Source organism: Callorhinus ursinus, unplaced genomic scaffold, assembly GCF_003265705.2.
Source record: "Callorhinus ursinus isolate GAN/ISIS: 27379988/994484 unplaced genomic scaffold, GSC_fseal_2.0 scaffold9, whole genome shotgun sequence".
Taxonomy (NCBI): domain Eukaryota; kingdom Metazoa; phylum Chordata; class Mammalia; order Carnivora; family Otariidae; genus Callorhinus; species Callorhinus ursinus.
The window spans coordinates 60,871,709-60,894,327 of NW_027397071.1; the positions used below are offsets into that span (position 1 = coordinate 60,871,709).

A 22,619-nucleotide genomic window follows, 5' to 3' on the forward strand; every position below is an offset into this window, starting at 1 on the left:
AATATCTTGGTTCAGCTCAGGTCATGATCCCAGGGTCCTGGGATCGAGCCCCGCATCGGGCTCCCTGCTTGGTGGAGAGCCTGCTTCTCCCTCTCCCTCTGCCTCCCGCTCTGCCTGCTTGTGCTCTCTCTCTGTCAAATAAATAAAATCTTAAAAAAAAAAAATACATACCTTGCATTTTTAAATATGTTAAGACCTATAAAGTAATTATTGCTGTGGTGATTCTTCAGAGTTAGATGTAATAGAAGTTGTCAAATGTGTGGTGTAAGGAGAGCTGTCCTTAAAATGTCAGTAGAATATTTTGGTTTTGCAGTAATTTTGTCACATAGGTTAAAAAAAAATCCCATTTTAACCTAATAAAAGTCAAAACTGATTTTTTTTTATAAGTCAACTAAATGGAAATTTATAGCCACCAGGTTTAGAAATTACTTGTAAGAGTTTTTATCCTTATATTTTAATAAAATAAGTATTTGATGATCTCTTTTGTGAGTTTTGGGGGAGGGGAGAGCATTTTGTGAAATTTTTGAGATTTCTTGTGACGTAGGATATGGGTTCCCTAAGATGTGGAAAAGGCTAAAAGTGATGCCACCCAGAAAGATAAAAGTTACAAATTTGTATGTGTGCTCTCTGCTATAACTGTATCTCAGTTGTTTCATCCTTTTTCCCCTTGTCACCTTCATTTTATACCCACTAAGTCTCCCACCAGTGCAAACTACAGATATGACAGAGCTTTCTGAAGCAAATGACATTAGTAGACACTCCAGGTTGCATCTGCTATACAGATTTTTTAATAGAATTGTCTGAAGTCCGTTCACCAGAGCATAGACACCTTTGGCTGTTTATATCAGATACCAATATTATACATTAAAATGGGATTTTATCATTATTGTCTTACCTATTAACCAAAATTTTTAACCTAAATATTAAAAATTTGCATTTGTCTTTCAAATAATCTCTTTTCTCTTTATAATCTAATTTTTTTAGAACTGCATTTTTTTGCAGCTTTGACTAATCATTTTTTGAATATTGCTTTCCTTTCTGTGTTTTTTCTAGTTTGGACTATTTTTTCCATTCTGCAGCACTCTGCTTTTCGCCTTTCTTGTACTGTCAGTTTCTTAACTCTACTCTCTCAAGGTTAGAGCTTTACTTTTTGCCTTTTTTAGCATTACAGTTTTTGCTTTATAATTTTGAAATTAGAAGCTTTTTAAGTGGCAAAGTTGATGCAGAGAAAATACCTAAACAGCATGATTTTGTCACATGTCTGTCACTTGGTCCTCGTGTGCATTTTAGATGGCCTTCCTTAGGCTCTTTGATCCCCTTAAAATCACCAAAGTGGAATTTTTGTGTAATGCACAAAACAGGGTGAGAGAAAATATTTTGAAAGAAGAGGACATGCTACATTTTTCTCCATATGCCCTTCTTATACTTCATATACTTTTAGCTGACCTTTTTCCATGTTTCTTGGTTGGATGCCATTTTATTACTTTAGAATGGGAGTTTAATTTCTCTGTTAGCAATTGAGTGACACAAGCTATACCAACTACAGTACACTGATCTTCCTTCTAGAGTCATCTGTGGTATCACCTAACTTGTTTGAGGTTAAACTTATTTGTCTCACTCTTCTTATTTGAGATATTTTTAATAGTGAAAGACTCAACTGTGAATCACTTTTTTTGAGTTAGAGTGACAGAGGTGTGGAAGTCATGAGTTTCTTGGTATACTTGCACCTTTCATAGCGAATTTCTCAGTAGCAGCTAGGTGATATAAGTTACTTTTGGTGATAAAAGTGAGACCAAGTCCTAATTTTTCATTTTGTTCAACTGTCAAACTGTCTGGCCAGGCTTAGCAAATAAATCAAGTTTAGACAGACTTAAAATTCTAGTGAATACCTGTCATATTCAGAAATCCACTTTAAAACTTCTAATTTAATTTAGGATGATAAGGGTCTGTATATTAGAGAAACACAGTAAAACAGTAAGAGGTACATTTGATAAAAATTTATAGTTAATAATAAAATTGAGACTAGCATTAATTGAATCCTAATAGATGAATTTTGGTATTGATAGACAAAACATCTGAGGACTAATAATGCAGTGTGCCTAAAGAAATATGGAGGGAATTATTTGCCAGATTTTATTGACATACCTGTTTATCAAGTTGGCTTTTAGGGTGATGGTTTCATTTACCTAAATGATCTTGATATGCAAGCGCTGAGGGGCATAATGTGAAATAGACTTGAATTTAATCAGCGGTCTCCTAATCAATATCTCCTATTTGCTGGGTTCAACTTTAGGCAAGTCATTTAAATCTAGTTCCTTAGCTCTAAAATGGGGTTAGTAATAATATCTGCCATACCTACAACCCAGTTTTCAGATTAGTTTTGAGAATTGATTAATGGATTTGAAAGTACTTAGTAAATTGTAAATCATCATATCCATGTGAAGAGATGGGATATTGTGAACTTTTAGGTTTCTTCTTCCATTGTCCAAGTTGGTGACATACATTAAGTCCATAACAACATAAGTGTTAATTCCAAGTTTTATGTTCTGCTAATAAGGTCCTTAATATATTTTAGTTTTACATAAACAGGCCTCAATTTTAACATTTCCTATTGGTGGTTATTCTGTTATTTGTCAGTCTGGTTGTAGCATTAGAGGTAGGTCAGGTGTTTAAAGGAGCAGTTATCTTCTTGCCCTGACTTCAGCCAGATATATAATGCATCAAAAATGGTTCACAAACCATTGTGAGCCAGGGTGGAAGCAACTCATTGGGAGAGTGTCCATCTTAAGAGCATATTCTGTTGAGGAAGTTAATTATAATAATACCTTACATTTGTAAAATGTTATAAAGTTTTAGAGTGACTTTACATACATTATTTATCTCATTTAATTTTTTAAAATATTTTATTTATTTGATAGAGACACAGCGAGAGAGGGAACACAAGCTGGGGGAGTGGGAGAGGGAGAAGTAGGCTTCCCGCTGAGCGGGGAGCCCAATGCGAGGCTCGATCCCAGGACCCTGGGATCATGACCTGAGCCGAAGGCAGATGCCCCTATCTCATTTAATTTTTAAAGAGACAGGGCAGAGATTATTTCCCTATTTTATAGTAAAGATAGTGCAGCTAGTAAAATGGCAGAGCCCAGAATAAACCCAGCTAGATTTTCTAACTACAGGTACCATTCATTATTGAAAGAAAACCATATGTAAAGGATGTCATATGTGAAAACAGTTTCATATATGGTGATATTAATACTTACTATAGAACATGCTGAGCAGTTGGTGCTACTTTAAATAGAGTAGGCACTAAAATTGTTTAACAAAAGTAAATGTTGAATTGAATAAAATCAACTACCATTATGATTCTGAGATTGAACAAAAATTTGTTTACTTACTTTGTGCCAGATGACATGAGTACAAATAGGTCAGTGTCCATCTCCCCAAGAAATTTATTCTTTAATGGAGAATTAGTTTATAAATTTGGTATCCGTTTTACTTCAAGGTTTAAACAGGCGCTAGGATCAAGTGACAAAGACTTTGGGATCTGGAGTGGTGGTACCTATTATAGAGCAACAGCTTTTAGAGAATTTAAGGGAAAATGTCTCTGTTTATAACTGTGTGTGTGCGTGTGTGTAAATTACCCTAGATATTTTCTTAAATGAATTTAAAGTATTAGTAATACTGTAAAATGTGTAATAATCTGTATTCATGTAGTGCTTTTAAACATTTTTAATACTTCACCATATATAGATTTATAGTAATAATGTTATAATTGTGAACTTTTTGTTTTTAGAACATCATAGGATCAAGTCCTGTTGCAGATTTCTCTGCTATTAAGGAGCTAGATACCCTTAACAATGAAATAGTTGACCTACAGAGGTATGTAAAGTAAAATTACAACTGACTATGTAGATATACACACACACACACACACTCTTCTGTTTTTAATATGTATCTTGGTAAATGCTACTTTATTTAAGTACCATGGTTCTTGAATTGGGAATACATGAACGCTGTTGCTTTTTTTTTTCCAGTGTAACCTATCAAATCTAAGGCAACCCTTTAATTGCAGGATGCACTATTTTCTTATGTACCACTAAACTAAAAATCACTGCCAAATAAACAGTGGCATCAGCTATAAATACTATCTGACTTTAGGCAGTGAAAAATGTGTATCTTAGAATGAATAGAATACAGTTTTCCTCCAGCTTTAGATATTTGAATAGTATATTAGAAAAACATTATTTAATACATTTTATGGAAGGAGTGTTAAATGCATATACCATGCCGAGAGCTTTCATAACTGTTACCTCATTTGCTTCTCACAGAAACCTTATGACTTGAGTTAGATTTTATTGTTCCTCGTTTACAGTTAAGGAGTTCAGGTGCTTAGAGAGTTATTTTGCCCAGTCATACAAACCTGTCAGCAGTAGAACTAATAATACCTGATCTCAGGACTACTTGATTTGGAGTTGTCTTCTCTCTTATACATAGGTACTATGTAGAATGGACTTAAATATAATTGGATTTGAATCTAAATACAGCAGGCACTATTGATATTTACTAGAAACTTTATATTAATACTATAAAAGTGACCTCCTGAAATTACTTTTTTAAAAATGAGACCATTTTTCCATCTACAAGGCATTGGGTTTAAATATCATTTTGTATTTACAGAAACCTTTTTCTGTTTTTAACCTTCATAACACTTTGAAGCAGATAATGGCTGATTATTTTATTGATGGTACTGAGACATAAGGGGGTTGTTGAATGATTTATCTGGGCCATATGGCAAGAAATAGGGAATGATCTTTCCTCATTCATGAGGCTACATTAAAATTGCTATAGAGAAACTTAGTTATTACGATTTTTCAGTTGCAAGAAAGAATTCAACCCAAGCTAATTCAACCCAAGCTAATTTAAGTGAGAGTGAATTTATTAACTTCTGAAATTAAGATCTCTCAGAGGTAGAGATGGCTTAAGGAATAACTTCATACTGGGGTCCAAATGATATAATCTGTTTTCTTGCTCTATTTATTGTCTCCACTTCCACTGGGTTGTTCCAGTCTCAGATGGAATTTCCCATTATATTGTCAAAAGGGCTATAGCACACCTAGCCTTGTGTATTTGTATTTCAGATCTAGTGGATCCACTAGATCTTTTCTGGCAGTTCCTGTAAAATCCCTAAGATTCCATGTGATTATACTCGCTTAGAGCCATGACTGTCCCTGAAACAGGGGCCAGGGATGTATAGTTTATTGATTTGCCATGAACTCTGTCATGGGAGTGGTGGGAGGGTAGTTTGTTACTAGGACCACATAAGAGGAGTGAGTATCCTGACATGAAAATTCTGCCAGAAGGAGGCGTGGATTCTGGGGAGTTAAATGTCTACTGAAGGCAGCATAGCTTCAAATACACAGTAATTTCTTTTTTTTTTTTTTTTATTAACATATAATGTATTATTTGTTTCAGGGGTACAGGTCTGTTATTCATCAGTCTTACACAATTCACAGCGCTCACCATAGCACATACCCTCCCCAGTGTCCATCACCTAGCCACCCCATCCCTTCCACCACCCTCCACTCTAGCAACCCTCAGTTCGTTTCCTGAGATTAAGAGTCTCTTATGGTTTGTCTGCCTCTCTGGCTTCGTCTTGTTTCATTTTTCCCTCCCTTCCCCTATGATCCTCTGTCTTGTTTCTCAAATTCCTCATATCAGTGAGATCATATGATACTTGTCTTTCTCTGATTGGCTTATTTTGCTTAGTTCCATCCACATCATTGCAAATGGCAAGATTTCAATTTTTTGATGGCTGCATAATATTCCATTGTATATATATATACACAGCATCTTCTTTATCCCTTCATCTGTTGATGGACATCTAGGCTCTTTCCATAGTTTGGCTATTGTGGACATTGCTGCTATAAACATTGGGGTACAGGTGCCCCTTTGGATCCCTACATTTGTATCTTTGGGGTAAATACCTAGCAGTGCAATTGCTGGGTTGTAGGGTAGCTCTATTTTCAACTTTTTGAGGAACCTCCATACTGTCTTCCAGAGTGGCTGCACCAGCTTGCATTCCCACCAACAGTGTAGGAGGGTTCCCCTTTCTGTGCATCCTTGCCAACATCTGTCATTTCCTGACTTGTTAATTTTAGCCATTCTGACTGGCGTGAGGTGGTATCTTATTGAGGATTTGATTTGGATTTCCCTGATGCCGAGTGATGTTGAGCACTTTTTCATGTGTCTGTTGGCCATTTGGATGTCTTCTTTGCAGAAATGTCTGTTCATGTCTTCTGCCCATTTCTTGATTGGATTATTTGTTCTTTAGGTGTTGAGTTTGATAGTTCTTTATAGATTTTGGATACTAGACCTTTATCTGATATGTCATTTGCAAATATCTTCTCTCATTCTGTCGGCTGTCTTTTGGTTTTGTTGACTGTTTCTTTGCTGTGCAAAGCTTTTTATCCTGATGAAGTCCTAATAGTTCATTTTTGCCCTTGCTTCCCTTGCCTTTGGCAACGTTTTAGGAAGAAGTTGCTGCGGCTGAGGTCGAAGAGGTTGCCGCCTGTGTTCCCCTCAAGGATTTTGATGGATTTCTGTCTCACATTTAGGTCTTTCATACATTTTGAGTCTATTTTTGTGTGTTATGTAAGGAAATGGTCCAGTTTCACTCTTCTGCATGTGGCTGTCCAATTTTCCCAACACCATTTGTTGAAGAGACGGTCTTTTTTCCATTGGACATTCTTTCCTGCTTTGTTGAAGATTAGTTGACCATAGAGTTGAGGGTCCATTTCTGGGCTCTCTGTTCTGTTCCCTTGATCTGTGTGTCTGTTTTTATGCCAGTACCATACTGTCTTGATGCTGACAGCTTTGTAATAGAGCTTGAAGTCCGGAATTGTGATGCCACCAGTTTTGCTTTTCTTTTTCAACATTCCTCTGGCTATTCGGGGTCTTTTCTGGTTCCATACAAATTTTAGGATTATTTATTCCATTTCTTTGGAAAAAGTGGATGGTATTTTGATAGGGATTGCATTAAATGTGTAGATTGCTCTAGGTAGCATAGACATCTTCACAATATTTGTTTTTCCAATCCATGAGCATGGAACGTTTTTCCATTTCTTTGTGTCTTCCTCAATTTCTTTCATGAGGATTTTATAGTTTTCTGAGTACAGATCCTTTGCCTCTTTGGTTAGATTTATTCCTAAGTATCTTATGGTTTTGGGTCCAATTGTAAGTAGGATTGACTCCTTAATTTCTCTTTCTTCTGTCTTGCTGTTGGTGTATAGAAATGCAGCTGATTTCTGTGCATTGATTTTATGTCCTGCCGCTTTACTGAATTCCTGTATGAGTTCTAGCAGTTTTGGGGTGGAGTCTTTTGGGTTTTCCACATAAAGTATCATATCATCTTCAAAAAGTGAGAGTTCACTTCTTTGCTGCAAATCCACAGTAATTTCAGTGATTAGCCTTAGTATCATCTATCTCTTTGAACAATATGACTTGACATTCTATAAATGTAAGTCTGGGCACAGTGTCATTGTGTAGTTTTTTTGTTTGTGTTTTCTTTTTTGTTGTTTTTGTTTTTAATTTTTTGTTTTATTTAGTTTTGAGGTTATCTGCCTTTTAAGTTCTGTCATATTCTTATTTCCTGCTCAAAAATTGGCCTTTGTCTATTTACATAAAGCCTCTACTCTTGGCATCACAGAAAGTAAAAAACAAAAACAGAAACAAAACTCTTGGGGATTATATAGTCCAATTTTTTCCTTACTCATGAAAAAAACTCAGTCACACATCAAGTTGGCAACAGTGCTGGGTGGCACCCCAAATCCAGTTGTGTTAAGTTATAGTTCTGCATTCTTTCTATTATATATCTGCCTCTCATTAAGATTTAAAGATTTTTTACTTTGGTTCAGAACAGAAGAAGTAAACATTCCATTATTGAGTCTATAATGGTGTGTAGACTTTTCATATGGTCTATATATGGTCTATTAACGTTTTTGCTTGCCTTATGTGTAATATACATTGAATAATAGCTAGATTTGAAAATACTTGTCTTCTGTGCCTCTCGCAGATATGCCCCAATATTCTAGGACTTGCTTGACTTCCAACAGTAATTAACATATGAAATGTTTTTGGAGTGAGCTTTAATAGGAAATAGAGCATCATACATAAAGTGTTCTTACCAGTGCACATATTTCTAATATTAGTTACATTTTGATAAACTGAGCTTTCACTAACTTCTAATAACCATAATGTTAAGTTATACTAGTGACAGTCTTCTACAGTGAATCACAACTAAAACATAAAAACATATCTAACATTTTGTGACTGTCTTATTAAGAAAATCATACAGCTCCAAAACCTTGTTAGGTTTTAGGTTGTAGTCATATTGTATAAATGTGTAAAACACTTACACATGATTTGGCATTTGTGAAAATATTTTCGCTAGGCTTTTATTTTAGATGAGATCTACAGTGTAGGCAAACTTCTATCATCTGTCAACCCCAGTAATATCATAATGAGACTCATCAACCCATGCTAAAATTATGGTTGTTAAAATTCACTTTTGTAAATGGTTGTGTTAGGTCCCTATATCACCAACTCTTCAAGATACTACATTATAAACCTTGGTTTTTGTTATTGTGAATAATAATTTTTCTGGGCCATAGTATTACACTTCAGCCTTTGAATTGTTTATTAATATATCAGGATGTAATAAGTATAACTATGAAACAGGAAAAAAGAATTTAAACAGATTTTGCTTATGGCTTTTACTAAATTGCTATCTGACAAAAGATTAGCCCCCCACCCTTAAAGATTTTATTTATTTATTTGCTAAAGAGAGAGAGAAAGAGGGAGAGAATAAGCAGGGGGAGCCGCAGGCAGAGGGAAAAGCAGGCTGAGCAAGGAGCCTGATGTGAGACTCTAGCCAAGGACCCTGGGATCATGACCTGAACTGAAGGCAGATGCTTAACTGACTGAGCTACCCAGGCACCCCTAGATTAGCCCCTTCTTATTTGCTGGTTTTCAGATGAAGATATGTAATTTCAGTCCAGGGACCAAATTATAAATCAACAATAAATAATATGGAATTATAATGAGTATGTAATGAATATGGTGCTTTGCAAATTTATTTTTCCCCTCTCAATGATCATTATAATGCATACTTGTAACGATTTTGAAAATACAGAAAAGCATAATGAAGAAAAGATTGTTTCTTAGAATAATATTTTGTTTTGACCATTGAAAATCAAAAGAGATAAGAAAAGCAATATATATAACCTCAAGAGTTAGTTGAGTAAAGAATGTTCTTTGTCACTAGTCAGAAAATGAGATGTTTCTATCTCTGGTTCATGAAGTTGTTTTCTAGTTGAAAATATTTAAGACATTGAGAGTTTGAGGCAGGATGCCTTTTTGTCATTTTTTTTCTTTAAATTTTTAATATAATTCCTTCAACATTTTCTATATAGGAACTTAATTCTGTCCGTCAGGTTAAATGAGCATGATATTTTTAACTTAAGGAAAAACAGTAGTTGTAATACCAGGGCAGTGGTGCTGGGAGCCTCGTGGGCATGGTGCCATTTGTTACTGGCATGGGTGGCAGTGACACAGCGCTGAGCATGCACCAAACCGCAACAGCAGTGGCACCTCCGTCCACTGTTCCAGCCTCTGTGCTGGTGCAGCCACTCTCACTCCCTCTGCTCTGTCTCCCTTCGTTCACACCATGGCTGATCAGCTGACCGAAGAACAGATTGCTGAGTTTAGGGAAGCTTTCTCCCTATTTGACAAAGATGGTGATGGTATCATCACAACAAAGGAACTTGGACTGTCATGGAGTCCCTGGGTCAGAACCCAACAGAAGCCAAATTGCAGGATATGATCAACAGGGTGGAGGCTTATGGTAATGGCACCATTGATTTCCCAGAATTTTTGACTATGATGGCTAGAAAAATGAAAGATACAGACAGTGAAGAAGAAATTGGTGAGGCATTACGATGCGTCTTTGATAAGGGTGACAATGGTTAATCATTGTGGCAGAACTATGTCATGTCATGACAAACTTAGGAAAAGCTAACAGATGAAGAAGTAGATGAAATGATCGGAGAAGCGGATATTGATGGAGATGGACAAGTCAACTATGAAGAACTTGTACAGATAATACTGCAGAATGACCTACTTTTAACTCCTTCCCCTGCCCCCAGAAGAATTAGAAGAATCAGACTGACTCTTTTACTTATCTCTTCCTCCCCCTGCCCCCCAAAAAAGTTCATTTACTCATTCTGTTTCTAGATAGCAAAACTGAATGTCATAAGTGTGTTCTGGCCATACACACAAAATCTGCATGTATTGCCTGGTGGCCTGTCCCTTAAAGATCAAGCTATGTATCAGTTTTATAATATAAGTATTTGTAGTACCTTAATGATCAGGAAGCAATTAGTGGACTCCTTGTAGTTCCATTTGCTAATGATTAATTCACTGGGCTGGCCAGTTTTTCATGCATACAGCTTGACAATTAAGCACATTCAGGCATTTGTATTAAAAATGAAAAATGAAAAAACAAATTTAAAACCTATCCAAATGACTTGTAGCTCAGTTTGTTAGTATCAATTGTTATAACTGGTTTACTCAAAACAAACATTTAAAATTGGCTTACCTCAGGATGCTGTGCAGAAAAAATGGGTGAAGGATAAACTGTCTAGACATAGCCCCTCTTGTACTTGCATATGCCCCGAGCCTTGGTGATGCCACATATCCTGGTGGCATAATGCATGTATTATTTTAGCATTATCCTCATTGCACTAGAGTGAAATGGGTGTCAGGCTGTCACCACTCACACAAATTTTTAAAAAGAAGCCTTTACCAAGGGAGCCTCTTTGGACTCTGTGTTTTTAAAGGCTTCTGAACCATGATGTGGAGCCAGCAGAGAGTAGGCTGCAGCTGTGGACTTCAGCACAACCATCAACATTGCTGTTCAAGAAATTACACTTTCTGTCCATTCCAAGTTGTAAATGCTAGTCTTTTTGTCCAATAAAAAGACCATTTACTTAAAATGTAGTTGGGATGTCATAATCTTTTCAAATACTGGATCTCCTAACTGAGCCTAAGACCTCTATTTTTCATTTGCCTACTAGAGAATGTCCAGTAGACATGACTTCCCAATCTTCCCCTGACTACTATCCTTGTCTCATTTATTAGCTTTTCTCAGTGATGTCACCATTCATCTAGTCACTCAGGCTAGAAATCTGAGATTTTTCTTCCTCTTATCTGTATTCTATCTTTGAAATGTTTCTTGAAATCATTCCTACCTTTCCATCTCCTTTGCCTGATCACCTCCTTCTGATCTTTCAAATCTCACCTTAGACATCACTTCCTCTGGGAGGGGGAGCCTTCTCTGACTTGTTTACCTCCCAGCCCTCATACTACCAAATCTTACCTAGTTTTAGTATTTACAGTAGTCATAGCATTTATCATACTTTTTTATAATCATCTCTTTTATTTGGATCTCCTGCTAGCCAATGTACTTCTTAAGCATAAGGACTATTTGCTTGTTCACTGTTCTATCCTTAATGCTTAGCTTATATAAAAGATGAGAAAATAACTTTCAGTATTGTTGAAATCTGTCCTCTCTGGACTATTATTTCTGTCTTAGTTTTACTAACTCTTTACCTCTTCGCTGGATTACTGTTGTAACCTCCTAATTGACTCCGTGCTTTGTGTCTCTCCTTCCTTCCTTTGCACCTCCAAGTGATGTATAAAATACAACTCAGATCCCTTAGTGACTTCCTATCCCCAACTGGATTCAGCTCACTTTTCTGAGTATGACATGAAGTCTCTTCTTTCATGGTTTTCCTTTGGCTTCCTGACCATTCTTCTGTCTTAGCCACCTCCCACAGTAAAGTAGAATCCTTTTTTTTCTAGGGCACCATCAGGATCCTTGAGAGCAGACACTGTGTGTTTCCTTTTGCATCTCAATGTTGAGCATGGTGCTCTACATTTTGGTTTTACCCCTTCTCTCAAGCCATGTGGTTGGATGGACCTCTGCCGTCAACATGCCACACATTTTTATTCTTTGCTTCTCATCCTGTTGTTCCCCTTTGTTCCCCTTTTACCTTGTAAACTTTTATTTACCCAGCTTAAATATCATCTGCTTTGTCAAACCTTCACTGAAATCTTGATTGCTAATTGCTTTTTTCTTTCTACTTCTAGAAACTTTATTCCTTTGCAGTAGTACTCACCATATTTTATTGTGGTCTTCATTTTAATTTGAACTCCTTTAGGGCAGGGCCCATGTCTTATTCACTTGGATAGGTTTAGAAGTTAATGCACACAATACCTGACACCACAGAATCTCAGTATAGGTTAGTTGGTTGAATGAATCAATCAAAGTATGTTACAAATATTAGAATATTTCCCAGACTCAATTTCTGTCAAGTTTATGGCAGATTAGAAGCCATGTGTTAAAGGATGAAAAGACAAAAGATCTTCTGAATAATAGCTTATTTTCAAGACTGTGGAAGAGGCTTTTTTAAAAAAAAATTTTTATTGTTATGTTAATCACCATATATTATGGAAGAGGCTTTTATAGACAAAAGGATTTTTAATCCTCCCAGGGACATTAAGTATAGGGGGCTGATTTTTCATATTTTGACGACCTATTTTTGTGTCAGGGATTCCTCTGAGAATCTGATGAAGGCTTTTAGGCCCCTCCCCCTTCCAAAAGAGTATGTGTATCCATGTACACCATTCTGTATTTATTTCAGGAGTTCCAAGACCTTTAAAAACTATCCATGGATCCATTTTTTAAGAACCCTTGCTCTGAAACTAAAATGTCTCAAATAGAGAAGTTCTTGACAGTGAAAAGTCAAAACTTGCTTCAGTCACTAAGATAGCACAGTGGTGGTGAATTGTGCTGAGGCAGGAGTTAATATTTATTTGTCTTCTATCAGCTTCTACTTCCTTCCTGTCTCTGTCCTTTTAGCAAGAACATCAGGAAGTAAAAGCTACATCCTGTCAGGCCAGTTTGTTATCCTGGTCTTGAAACTTGTTATCCTGGTCTTGGGCTAGTAAACAGGATAGGTAATTACAGTAATAGTTATTAGATATTGTGCTATGCCTGCTTTATATAATTTCTCTTATTTGATTCTTTTTTTTTTTAAAGATTTTATTTATTTGACAGAGAGAGACACAGTGAGAGGGGGTACACAAGCAGGGGGAGTGGGAGAGGGAGAAGCAGGCTTCCCACTGAGCAGGGAGCCCGATGCGGGGCTCGATCCCAGGACCCTGAGATCATGACCTGAGCTGAAGGCAGACGCTTAATGACTGAGCCACCCAGGCACCCCTCTCTTATTTGATTCTTGCAATATCAGCTAAGGATAAGTAGTTTTATCCCGATTTTTCAGATGAAGAATAGACAAGTCTTCTTTTCTAAGAAGCTTTCCTTGGTATCTCCCTCAGCTCAGAGAGCATTCAATTTCCTTCTCTCAGAATGCTTACAATACTGAATTATATTTCTTTCTGTAGTAAATTCTGAGCTATGTGTGATAGCACAAACTGTTTCTTATTTCTAATGAGGCAATATAGTATATTATTTCAGAGCATGGCTTTCCAACCAGATTGCCTAGTTTGGCTCCTGACATGACTTAGCCAAGTAACTTAACCATCTGTGCCTCAGTTTCTTCATCTGTGAAGTGGAAATGTGACTAATATGTAAAATGCTTAATATCTTTCTTGGAACGTGATAAATTCTCAGTATACATTCATAGTCGTTGGTATCGTCGTTATCATCATCATCCCCAACAACCAGCTTAGCACTTTACTGAATAGGTGCTCAGCACACACTGGTTCCAGTAGCTGAATGAACACTCTCTTTCCCTAGTTAAAAGAAATACTGGAACTGTGTAGCCAGGGAGCCAGAATTTGTGTTCCTAAATATGTAGATCTCTATTCCAGTCATATTTAGGAACTGATTTTTGAAAAACCTATTTAAGGCAGCATTAGCATACAGTTTGAACTTTAAAAAAATTTATGTTTTGGGGGTTTAGTTCCGTTCACATACCATTAGAAACCATTAGCTCTGAAGAGAGCATTGCTTATACCATTGAATCTGGAGCTCTTTTGCTTGTATGATCCGACCTGACCTGTTTCTGGCCCCGTAAAGATCTGTGGTACTATTAGACCTCAATTGTGACTACCTCAACAGTGGTGAGACTGATTGAATAATTGAAGCTGTAGGTTGTAGTGTGCTTTTGTTGGTAATAAGGAGTCAGTCTAATTAATTTTCACACAGAGTGCATGGCTCAGCATTTAAAACCTTTGTTAAGGGAGACTGCCCTTATTTGAAACCCTGCCTGCTAAAGTTTGAGTCTGCACTATCTAATACAGTAGCCACTAGCCACATCTGGCTATTGAGCACTTAAAATATGGCTAATCCTAATTAAGATGTGCTGTTAGTGTAAACTATTTTGGATTTCAAAAAAGAATGTAAATATTTTGGCTATACTGGATTAAGTAAAATATATAAATTTCACTTGTTTCTTTTTACTTTTTAATATGTGGCAATTTGATCGTTTAAAATTATGTATGTGGCTTACATTGTATTTATGTTGGATTGCTCTGGTCTTTTTTATTATTTATTTATTTATTTATTTTTTTATTTTTTGCACACTCACTCTCCCTGTATACTTTTTTTCATTATTTTAGGACTTCAAAAATTTTGAAATTGTGAACTTTCCACTCAGGCATGAGCTGGTTTATCTTTCTTTATTTATTTTTTTTATTATGTTATGTTAATCACCATACATTACATCATTAGTTTTTGATGTAGTGTTCCATGATTCATTGTTTGCGTATAACACCCAGTGCTCCATGCAGTATGTGCCCTCTTTAATACCCATCACCAGGCTAACCCATCCCCCCCATCCCCCTCCCCTCTAAAACCCGCAGTTGGTTTCTCAGAGTCCATAGTCTCTCATGGTCCATCTCCCCCTCCGATTATTTTTTATTTTTAAAGATTTTATTTATTTATTTGACAGGGAGAGAGAGAGAGACAATGAGAAAGGGAACGCAAGCAGGGAGAGTGGGAGAGGGAGAAGCAGGCTTCCCGCTGGGCAGGGAGCCCAGTGCGGGGCCCCATCCCAGGACCCAGGGATCATGACCCGAGCTGAAGGCAGACGCCTAACCACTGAGCCAGCCAGGTGCCCCTGGTCTCAGTCATTTATATTCTATAAAAATTATATTTGCTTTCATTATTTTGTGGCACTGGTAGCTTACTAAGGGGCTCTTACCTCTTTTAAGAGAGCAGTAATTTTTAAGATGTGTTAAAGTTTGTCTTTGGGAAACAAAAATAACTACCAAGAACTTTCAGCTCCTGAAGGATAGAGTCAGTTTCTACCCACATATTTAAGTCCTAACTGCCATCACTGTGGATGCTTGATTGAAACTTTTAAAAAGCCAGTAAATATTGTACTTTTATACTAGTAAATAGTATAATGGTAATAATAATAGCTGACATTTATTAAGCACTTATTGTGTGCTGGGCATTGTGCTGAAATCTTTCTAGATGTAATAAAAATTAGTCCTTCTTGTCAACTTTATTATCCCTGTTTTATAATTAGGAAAATTAAGGCCTTGTTTTACATTTCTTTTCTTTTACTTTTTTCATTTCCTTTTGTCCTGTCAGATACGTAGAATAAATTAATTATTTGGGGTTTGCAGAATGAGCTTTTATTTCTCCTTTTAAAAATGAACCATCAAATTTTGGATTCTGCCACTGACAGGGCAGCAGTTGTGTGAGCAACACCCAAAGTTTGTGTTTTCCTTGATCCCAGCTAGGGTTTCTTTTCAGTAATTTTTGCCCGTCAATATATTCTCTGAGTTATTTTTAAAAAATGAAACTTGTTAAAACAGCCTTGCAGAATTAAGAAGTTTAGTTATTCCGTAGAACCATATGCACTTAAACTGTTATAGCATTTGTCTTACTGTTTTATGATTAATGGCTATGTTTTTTTCCCCAGCAAACTATCGGTAGGGGTCCAACGTCAGTCTTGTTTGGCATTTAGTAGATATTCAATAACTGTCAAAAGAATGAAATAATATACGGTCATAGAGAGATTATATACTTAAGGCAACTTTTAGAGAAATTAAATACTTAAAGGTACAAATCAATGTCTTTACTCTCAAACTTTAACTCAAGTTTTTATCAAATCACTGTGAATTCTTAGAGTGAAAGGCTGTCTAACTTTCAAACCAAAAGGCTGGTTTGAAGTACAAGTCAGGATTTTCTTCTCAACTCTCTATAGTTGTTACTCTAGCTCAAGACTTCTGACAGTTCTCAAGATAAGCAGAGTCAGAGTGTATCTGTTGCCTTTCTAGCAATTGTCATCAGCTTTCTGAGCAATAAGAGCCTCTACTTCCTCTCTTCTTCTACAGAACAGAAGTCAGCAGAAAAAGAAGTTATGTTGCTAAATAATGCCTTTCAGAGTTCAAAAAAGCACAGCTCGGAAACCTTTAGGGACTCTCCTTTCCTGTATATTAAAAGACTTTGTCTTTACCTAGTACTGAAATTCTTTTATTGTCCTACCTTGATTTTCAATTCCAGCTTCATTTATCACACATGAACCCTCCATCCTAGATATTTAATCTATCTAGAATTTTCTCAGCTCTGTGCTTTCTTCTTTTTCATTATTTTTTGTGATAAAATATACATAGCACATTTACTATTTTAGCCATTTTTAATCATGTAATTCGGTGTTATTAAGTACATTCATTTTCTTGTACAACATTACCACTATTCATCTCCACAATTTTTTCATCTACCCAAGCTGAATGATTTAATTGGACTTGATAGCGACTTAACTTTAATCACATATAAAATTCTACTCCTATAAGTTCTGTCCCCTCCATTTTGTTATTGATGTCATAAATCATATCTTTATACATTCTGTATCTACTAACAGATATAATTATTTTTTATGTGTTTGTCTTTTAAATCCTGTAGAAAATTTATTTTATTTTATTTTTTTTAAAGATTTTGTTTATTTATTTGAGAGAGAGAGAATGAGAGACAGAGAGCACGAGAGGGAAGAGGGTCAGAGGGAGAAGCAGACTCCCCACCGAGCAGGGAGCCCGATGCGGGACTTGATCCCGGGACTCCAGGATCATGACCTGAGCCGAAGGCAGTCGCTTAACCAACTGAGCCACCCAGGTGCCCAAAATCCTGTAGAAAATTTAAAGGGAAGTTGCAAACCAAAATTACAGTAATACCGGTTTTTGTTCTTGCCCATGTATCTTTCATCGGAGATCTTTATATTTTCATATGGCTTCGAGTTACTGTCTAGTAGCATCCTTTCATTTCAACCTGAAGGATTCACTTTAGCATTTCTTGTAGCACAGGTCTAATGGTGAGGAAGTCACTCAGCCATTGTTTATCTGGGAATATCTTAACTTCTCTCTCATTTTGGAAGGACAGTTTTGCCAGATAGTGTTTTTCATTTTTTTTTTTTAACACTTACATATATCATCCCACTGCCTTCTGGCCATCAAAGTTTTTGCTAAGAAATCTACTGATAATCTTATTGAAGATCCTTTGTATGTGACTAGTCTTTCTTACTGCTTTCAAGATTCTGTCTTTCAGCAGTTTCATTATAATGTGTCTCAGTGTGGGTCTCTGGGTTTTCCTGCTTGGAATTTGTTGAGCTTCTTGGATTGTAGATTAGTGTGTTTTGTCAAATTTGGGAAGGTTTCTTCTTAGTCTGCCTCTTAGTCTGCTGTTTTGCTGACATCTTGTGTGCTTTCTTGCATAAGTTCTTCATTTTGAAATGCCACTTTTCTATCTGACATTCATTATTTCCTTCAAGCCTTAGCTGAAGTCTCACCTCCTTCACAAAGCATGCCCAGGCTGGAGTAATTTCTGTTGATAAACATACCACTTTCTATCTGTACAGCTTATCTTGCGGTTAATGAACCTGCCTTCACTGATACCAAGCAAGCCTTTTCTCACCCTCTCCAGGGAGAGTCAGGTACCCATCTACTGTGTTCCCACAGCACCTTGTGCTTGCCCATTCTGGCACCCAGTACACTGCATTGTGATTATCTTTTTATATTTTTCTGCCAAACCCCTCAGATACATTGAATTCTGAGTTTCTTAATGGCAGGTACCTGTCTCATTGTTTTTTGTAGCCCCAAAGTGTAGCACAGTAACAAGTATATAGCAAGATTCAGTATTTGTTTGTTGAATCAGTAGATAGGTCTTAAAGTTGCATAGGGATGTTTTCCTTGATCCCAGCTAGGGTTTCTTTTCAGTAATTTTTGCCCGTCAATATATTGACGGGCAAATTGAGTATTATTGAGTTTTGTTGTGTATTTTCTTTTTCACTCCTTGTAGCAATCCCCACATATGATATATAAAGTAGATACTATATTCAATTTATTCTAAGGAATTGGCTCACACAAATGTGGGAGCTGGCAAGTCTGAAATGTGTAGGACAGGCCAGTAGGTTGGAGACTCAGGGTAGAGTTGATGTTGTAGCTCAAGTCCAAACACAGTTTGGACATAGAATTCCCTCTTCCTTGGGGAACCTCAGGTTTTTTTTTTTTTTTTCTCTTAAGGTTTTAAACTAATTGGGTGAAGTCCATTCATACTATGATGAGTAATTTATTTTACTCAAAGTCTACTGATTTAAATGTTAATTTCATCTAAAAAAATATCTCTATAGCAGCCTGGGTGGCTCAGTTGGTTGAGTGTCTGACTCTTGGTTTTGGTTCAGGTCATGATCTCATGGGTTGTGGGATCAAGCCCCCTGTCCGGCTGCACGCTCCCAGACTCAGTGGGGAGTCTGTTTGAAAATTCACTCCCTCTGCCCTTCCCCAACTCTAAATAAATAAATCTTTAAAAAAAAAAAATCTCTACAGCAACATCCAAATACCTGTTTAACCAAATACCTGGGTACCATGGCCTAGCCAAGTTAATGCATAAAGTTAACCATCATAAGGGCGGAAAGGAGCCAGAGCCTAAAGCCCTACCAGGATTCTCTTGTCTGCTTGCCTTTCACCTCAGCTTTTTTTTTTTTTTTTTTTTTTTTTGGTCCATTGAGGCATTTTATTTGCACGTATTACATCCCTAGAAAAAGAATCCCAGGATTTTCCCTCCTGTGTGTTTTCGTCTTGCTTCTTCATGGTCCATGATGCCAGCTGAGGTTGTCAGTACAATGAAACCAAACTGGTGGGACGGGAGTAGGTTATTCTGCCATTTTTCTAGATCTTTCAATTGTACGTCAGATCAGGGGCTGATCACTCCACACTTGTTTAACCTGCCCGTGAGATTCACAACAATTTTCCCTGCTCTGTGATCATCAGTGATTTCAAATTCACCAGTGTAACCATGCTTCATCATCACAGTGAGAAACTGGACGATGACTTTGGAGCACGGCCTAATAAGAACCTGGCATTTGCCTCTCTTCTCAGCATTGTTAATGCTCTTGAGAGCATCTGCCAGGACATTCATGTGCACCATTATGGTGGGATGGAAAGATGGCGGAAAGAGGACCTCACCTCAGCTTTTTATGTGAAAATTTTATTATTCATTAGGCAGGGACAGCAAATAATCCCCAGCACCTGGACTCACATTTGCCAGTCTTCATCATTTCACAGGAATAATTCTTCCTAAGAATGAATGAGATAATCCATGTAAAGTGTTTATCACATAACACCTATTATATAGTAAATGTTTAATAAATGCTAGTTTCCATAATTATAGTAATATATTATAATTGTTATTATTAGTTGTAATGATAGTAATAGTAGATAGTATAGTGGTAGTAATAGTTTTCTATTAGTTCCAAATAAAGGCATCCTAGATAAAGATCCTGACTGCCTTGTCTTTAATCATGGGCCTGTTCTTGAGTTAATCCCTGTGATGGTGAGTTGGTGGAATGTGACTGGTTAAGCTTTGGTCAGGAGCCAATCCCTGGCCAGTCATTCCTCAGAGAGGTTGACTCTGTAAAAAGATGGCATCTTCTGCTTGAACTGTTCAGGCAGAAAGGTGATAGGTAAGGGAGAAAGAGAGGAGCAGTCTCCCAAAAGGATTTCTGGGTCCTAGGAGAAGGGAGGGTCAGCCAGAACAAATAACTGTTACTACAGTGCTTTAAGTAAGATGCCCTGTGATGGAGTCAGTATTTGAATTCTGGGCTATTTTACACCGAATCTTATGCTTTGAAAACCATATAATGAGTTTCTAAAGGTAGAGAATAGTTTTTTGAATATTAAGCAAGATTTGGGGGCAGAAATTTCAGTGATTACATTATATATTCTATGCATTAGATCAATGTATTCTAAATTTTATTGCAACCCATAATTCTTTTTAACAATTTAAAACTCCATCAGTGTTATTTAAAATTATAAGTAATGTTAATGTTATCAGCAAAAAGCAAGCACAGCATAGGCTCAAAGCCTGCTTTTTTCCTAATTACATGACATCTTGTACATTTTACCTTGCAAATCTTAAGATGGTAGAGATATTAGCATCTGCATAATGAAAATTAAGACTGAGGCTCTGAAAGTTATGTGATCATCAGAGTAAAAAAAAAAACAACTGTTTCATGGCTGAGCCAGATTAGAATCTGTCTCCAGTTTTTAGTCCCATTTTCTTGTTCTCTGTAAGACCTAGATGCTTTACTAAAGACTGTCGTAGTGGGGCGCCTGGGTGGCTCAGTCCTTAAGCATCTGCCTTCAGCTCCGGTCATGGGTCCTGGGATCGAGCCCTGCATTGGGCTCCCTGCTCCGCGGGAAGCCTGCTTCTCCCTCTCCCACTCCCCCTGCTTGTGTTCCCTCTCTTGCTGTGTCTCTCTGTCAAATAAATAAATAAAATCTTAAAAAAAAAAAAGACTATTGTAGTAATGAGAATAGTAACGAGTAATGAGAATAGCTTGCTTTTCTGTGTTTGCTTGATAGAGAGATTTTGGCAGTTAAGCTACTTAATGATAAGATCCCAAAATGTGCCCCAAAAGATTTTTATCAATAAGTTTCAGGGTTGAAAAATATACCTTTATGAGTTTCTTTTTTTCTTTTTAAGATTTCATTTATTTATTTATTTGTCGGAGAGAGAGAGCACAAGCAGGGGGAATGGCAGGCAGAGGGAGAAGTAGGCTCCCTGCTGAGCAAGGAGCCTGATACGGGATTCAATCCCAGGAGCCTGGGATCATAACCTAAGCCAAAGGCAGATGCTTAACTGACTGGGCCACCCAGGCGTCCCTCTTCATGAGTTTCTAACTAACTGGTTTTTGGTTTCTAACTTGTTTTTCTTTTTATTGCTGTTTGGGAAATAATGGATATTTATATTCAGAAAAAAAAACTAAAACTATGTTTCTGGGAAGGGCTTTGAAGGTGACTTAAACCTTTTTCTCTGACAATGTTGGTATTATATCAAAATTAAGACAGATCGCTCACTCCCTCCTTCCCATAAACAGAGCCTGGGGAAATGAAAGTGAACTTTGTGGACTTGGGGCCCTGAGCCTGACTGTCCTTGTGAATAGCTTTGACTACTTCATAGTAGGTTTATGCAGTTACCAACTTTAGGCTTCTGAAAGCCTAGCTTGGGTTTTGCTTTTCTTGCTGGTTTACATACTAGGTTCCACCGAATCAAAACCAGCAGCTTTTGGAAACTAGGGAGCCTTATCCCCGGCCTTTCTTTATTTAAAGCATTGGTATTTGTGGGTTTTTTAGGATGTGTCAGAATCTTGGGAGTGAATAGGGTCACAGAGATAGTCTAAGATAGAAGGTATGTGTGATCTTTTCTTTTCCCTTCTGGAAGTTTCTAAGCTGAAGGCAATAGCTTTCCTGTCATCCAAGATGAGTAGTGCTTTGGGCAAAATGCTCACACACCTATTTTTGAAATATATCTTAAATCTGTTTTACCCATATGTATTGGTGGGCTCCTTGGAAAACTACAAATAAATATTTTTTATTGTGGCACAGAATCTTGAAAAGAATTAAGTTTTTGAGGGGTGCCTGGGTGGCTCAGTCTGTTAAGCATCTGCCTTCAGCTCGGGTCATGATCCCAGGGTCCTGGGATCAAGCCCTGCATCGGGGTCCCTGCTCTGCAGGAAGCCTGCTTCTCCCTCTCCCACTCCCCCTGTTTGTGTTCCCTCTCTCGTTGTGTCTCTCTCTGTCGAATAAATAAATAAAATCTTTAAAAAAAAAAAGAACCAAGTTTTTGAATTATTAATGTTAAACAGCATGCTTTGTATAGTTATGCATCCATCACCTGTAGAAAAATATATGTTATTTGAAAGAAAGGAGAATGTAAGAAATATGACCCAGGTCCCGTTCTCTTGCACCTAAGCATCTTCATGCACCTAAATGTATTTAGGTATTCTTATTTGCCCAAAATTAGAAGGATAGCTATAGAGGTTAAGAGTCTATGGACTCTACATCTGAAACTAATGATGTATTATATGTTGGCTAATTGTATTTAAGTAAAAAAAGAGGGCTCCTGGGTGGCTCAGTTGGTTAAGCGACTGCCTTCGGCTCAGGTCATGATCCTGGAGTCCCAGGATCGAGTCCCACATTGGGCTCCCTGCTCGGCAGGGAGTCTGCTTCTCCCTCTGACCCTCTTCCCTCTCGTGCTC

General features: G+C 37.1%; 1 protein-coding gene and 2 pseudogenes across 4 annotated transcripts in view; 2 read left to right on the forward strand and 1 right to left on the reverse strand.

Annotated features, from left to right (window-relative positions):
• Positions 1-22,619, forward strand: part of EPS15 (epidermal growth factor receptor pathway substrate 15) — a 139,659-nt gene that overhangs the window by 60,432 nt on the left and 56,608 nt on the right. For all 4 annotated transcript variants that reach the window (XR_012379485.1, XM_025871587.2, XM_025871588.2 and 1 more), the window contains one exon: positions 3,791-3,876. Coding sequence is in view for 3 of the 4 variants with exons in the window: in XM_025871587.2 (XP_025727372.1) it covers positions 3,791-3,876 (86 nt within the window). In the remaining variant the exon portion in view is untranslated. The remainder of the gene's footprint in view (positions 1-3,790; positions 3,877-22,619) is intronic.
• Positions 7,337-11,052, forward strand: LOC112823838 (neo-calmodulin pseudogene; annotated as a pseudogene).
• Positions 19,110-19,599, reverse strand: LOC112823839 (small ribosomal subunit protein uS8-like; annotated as a pseudogene).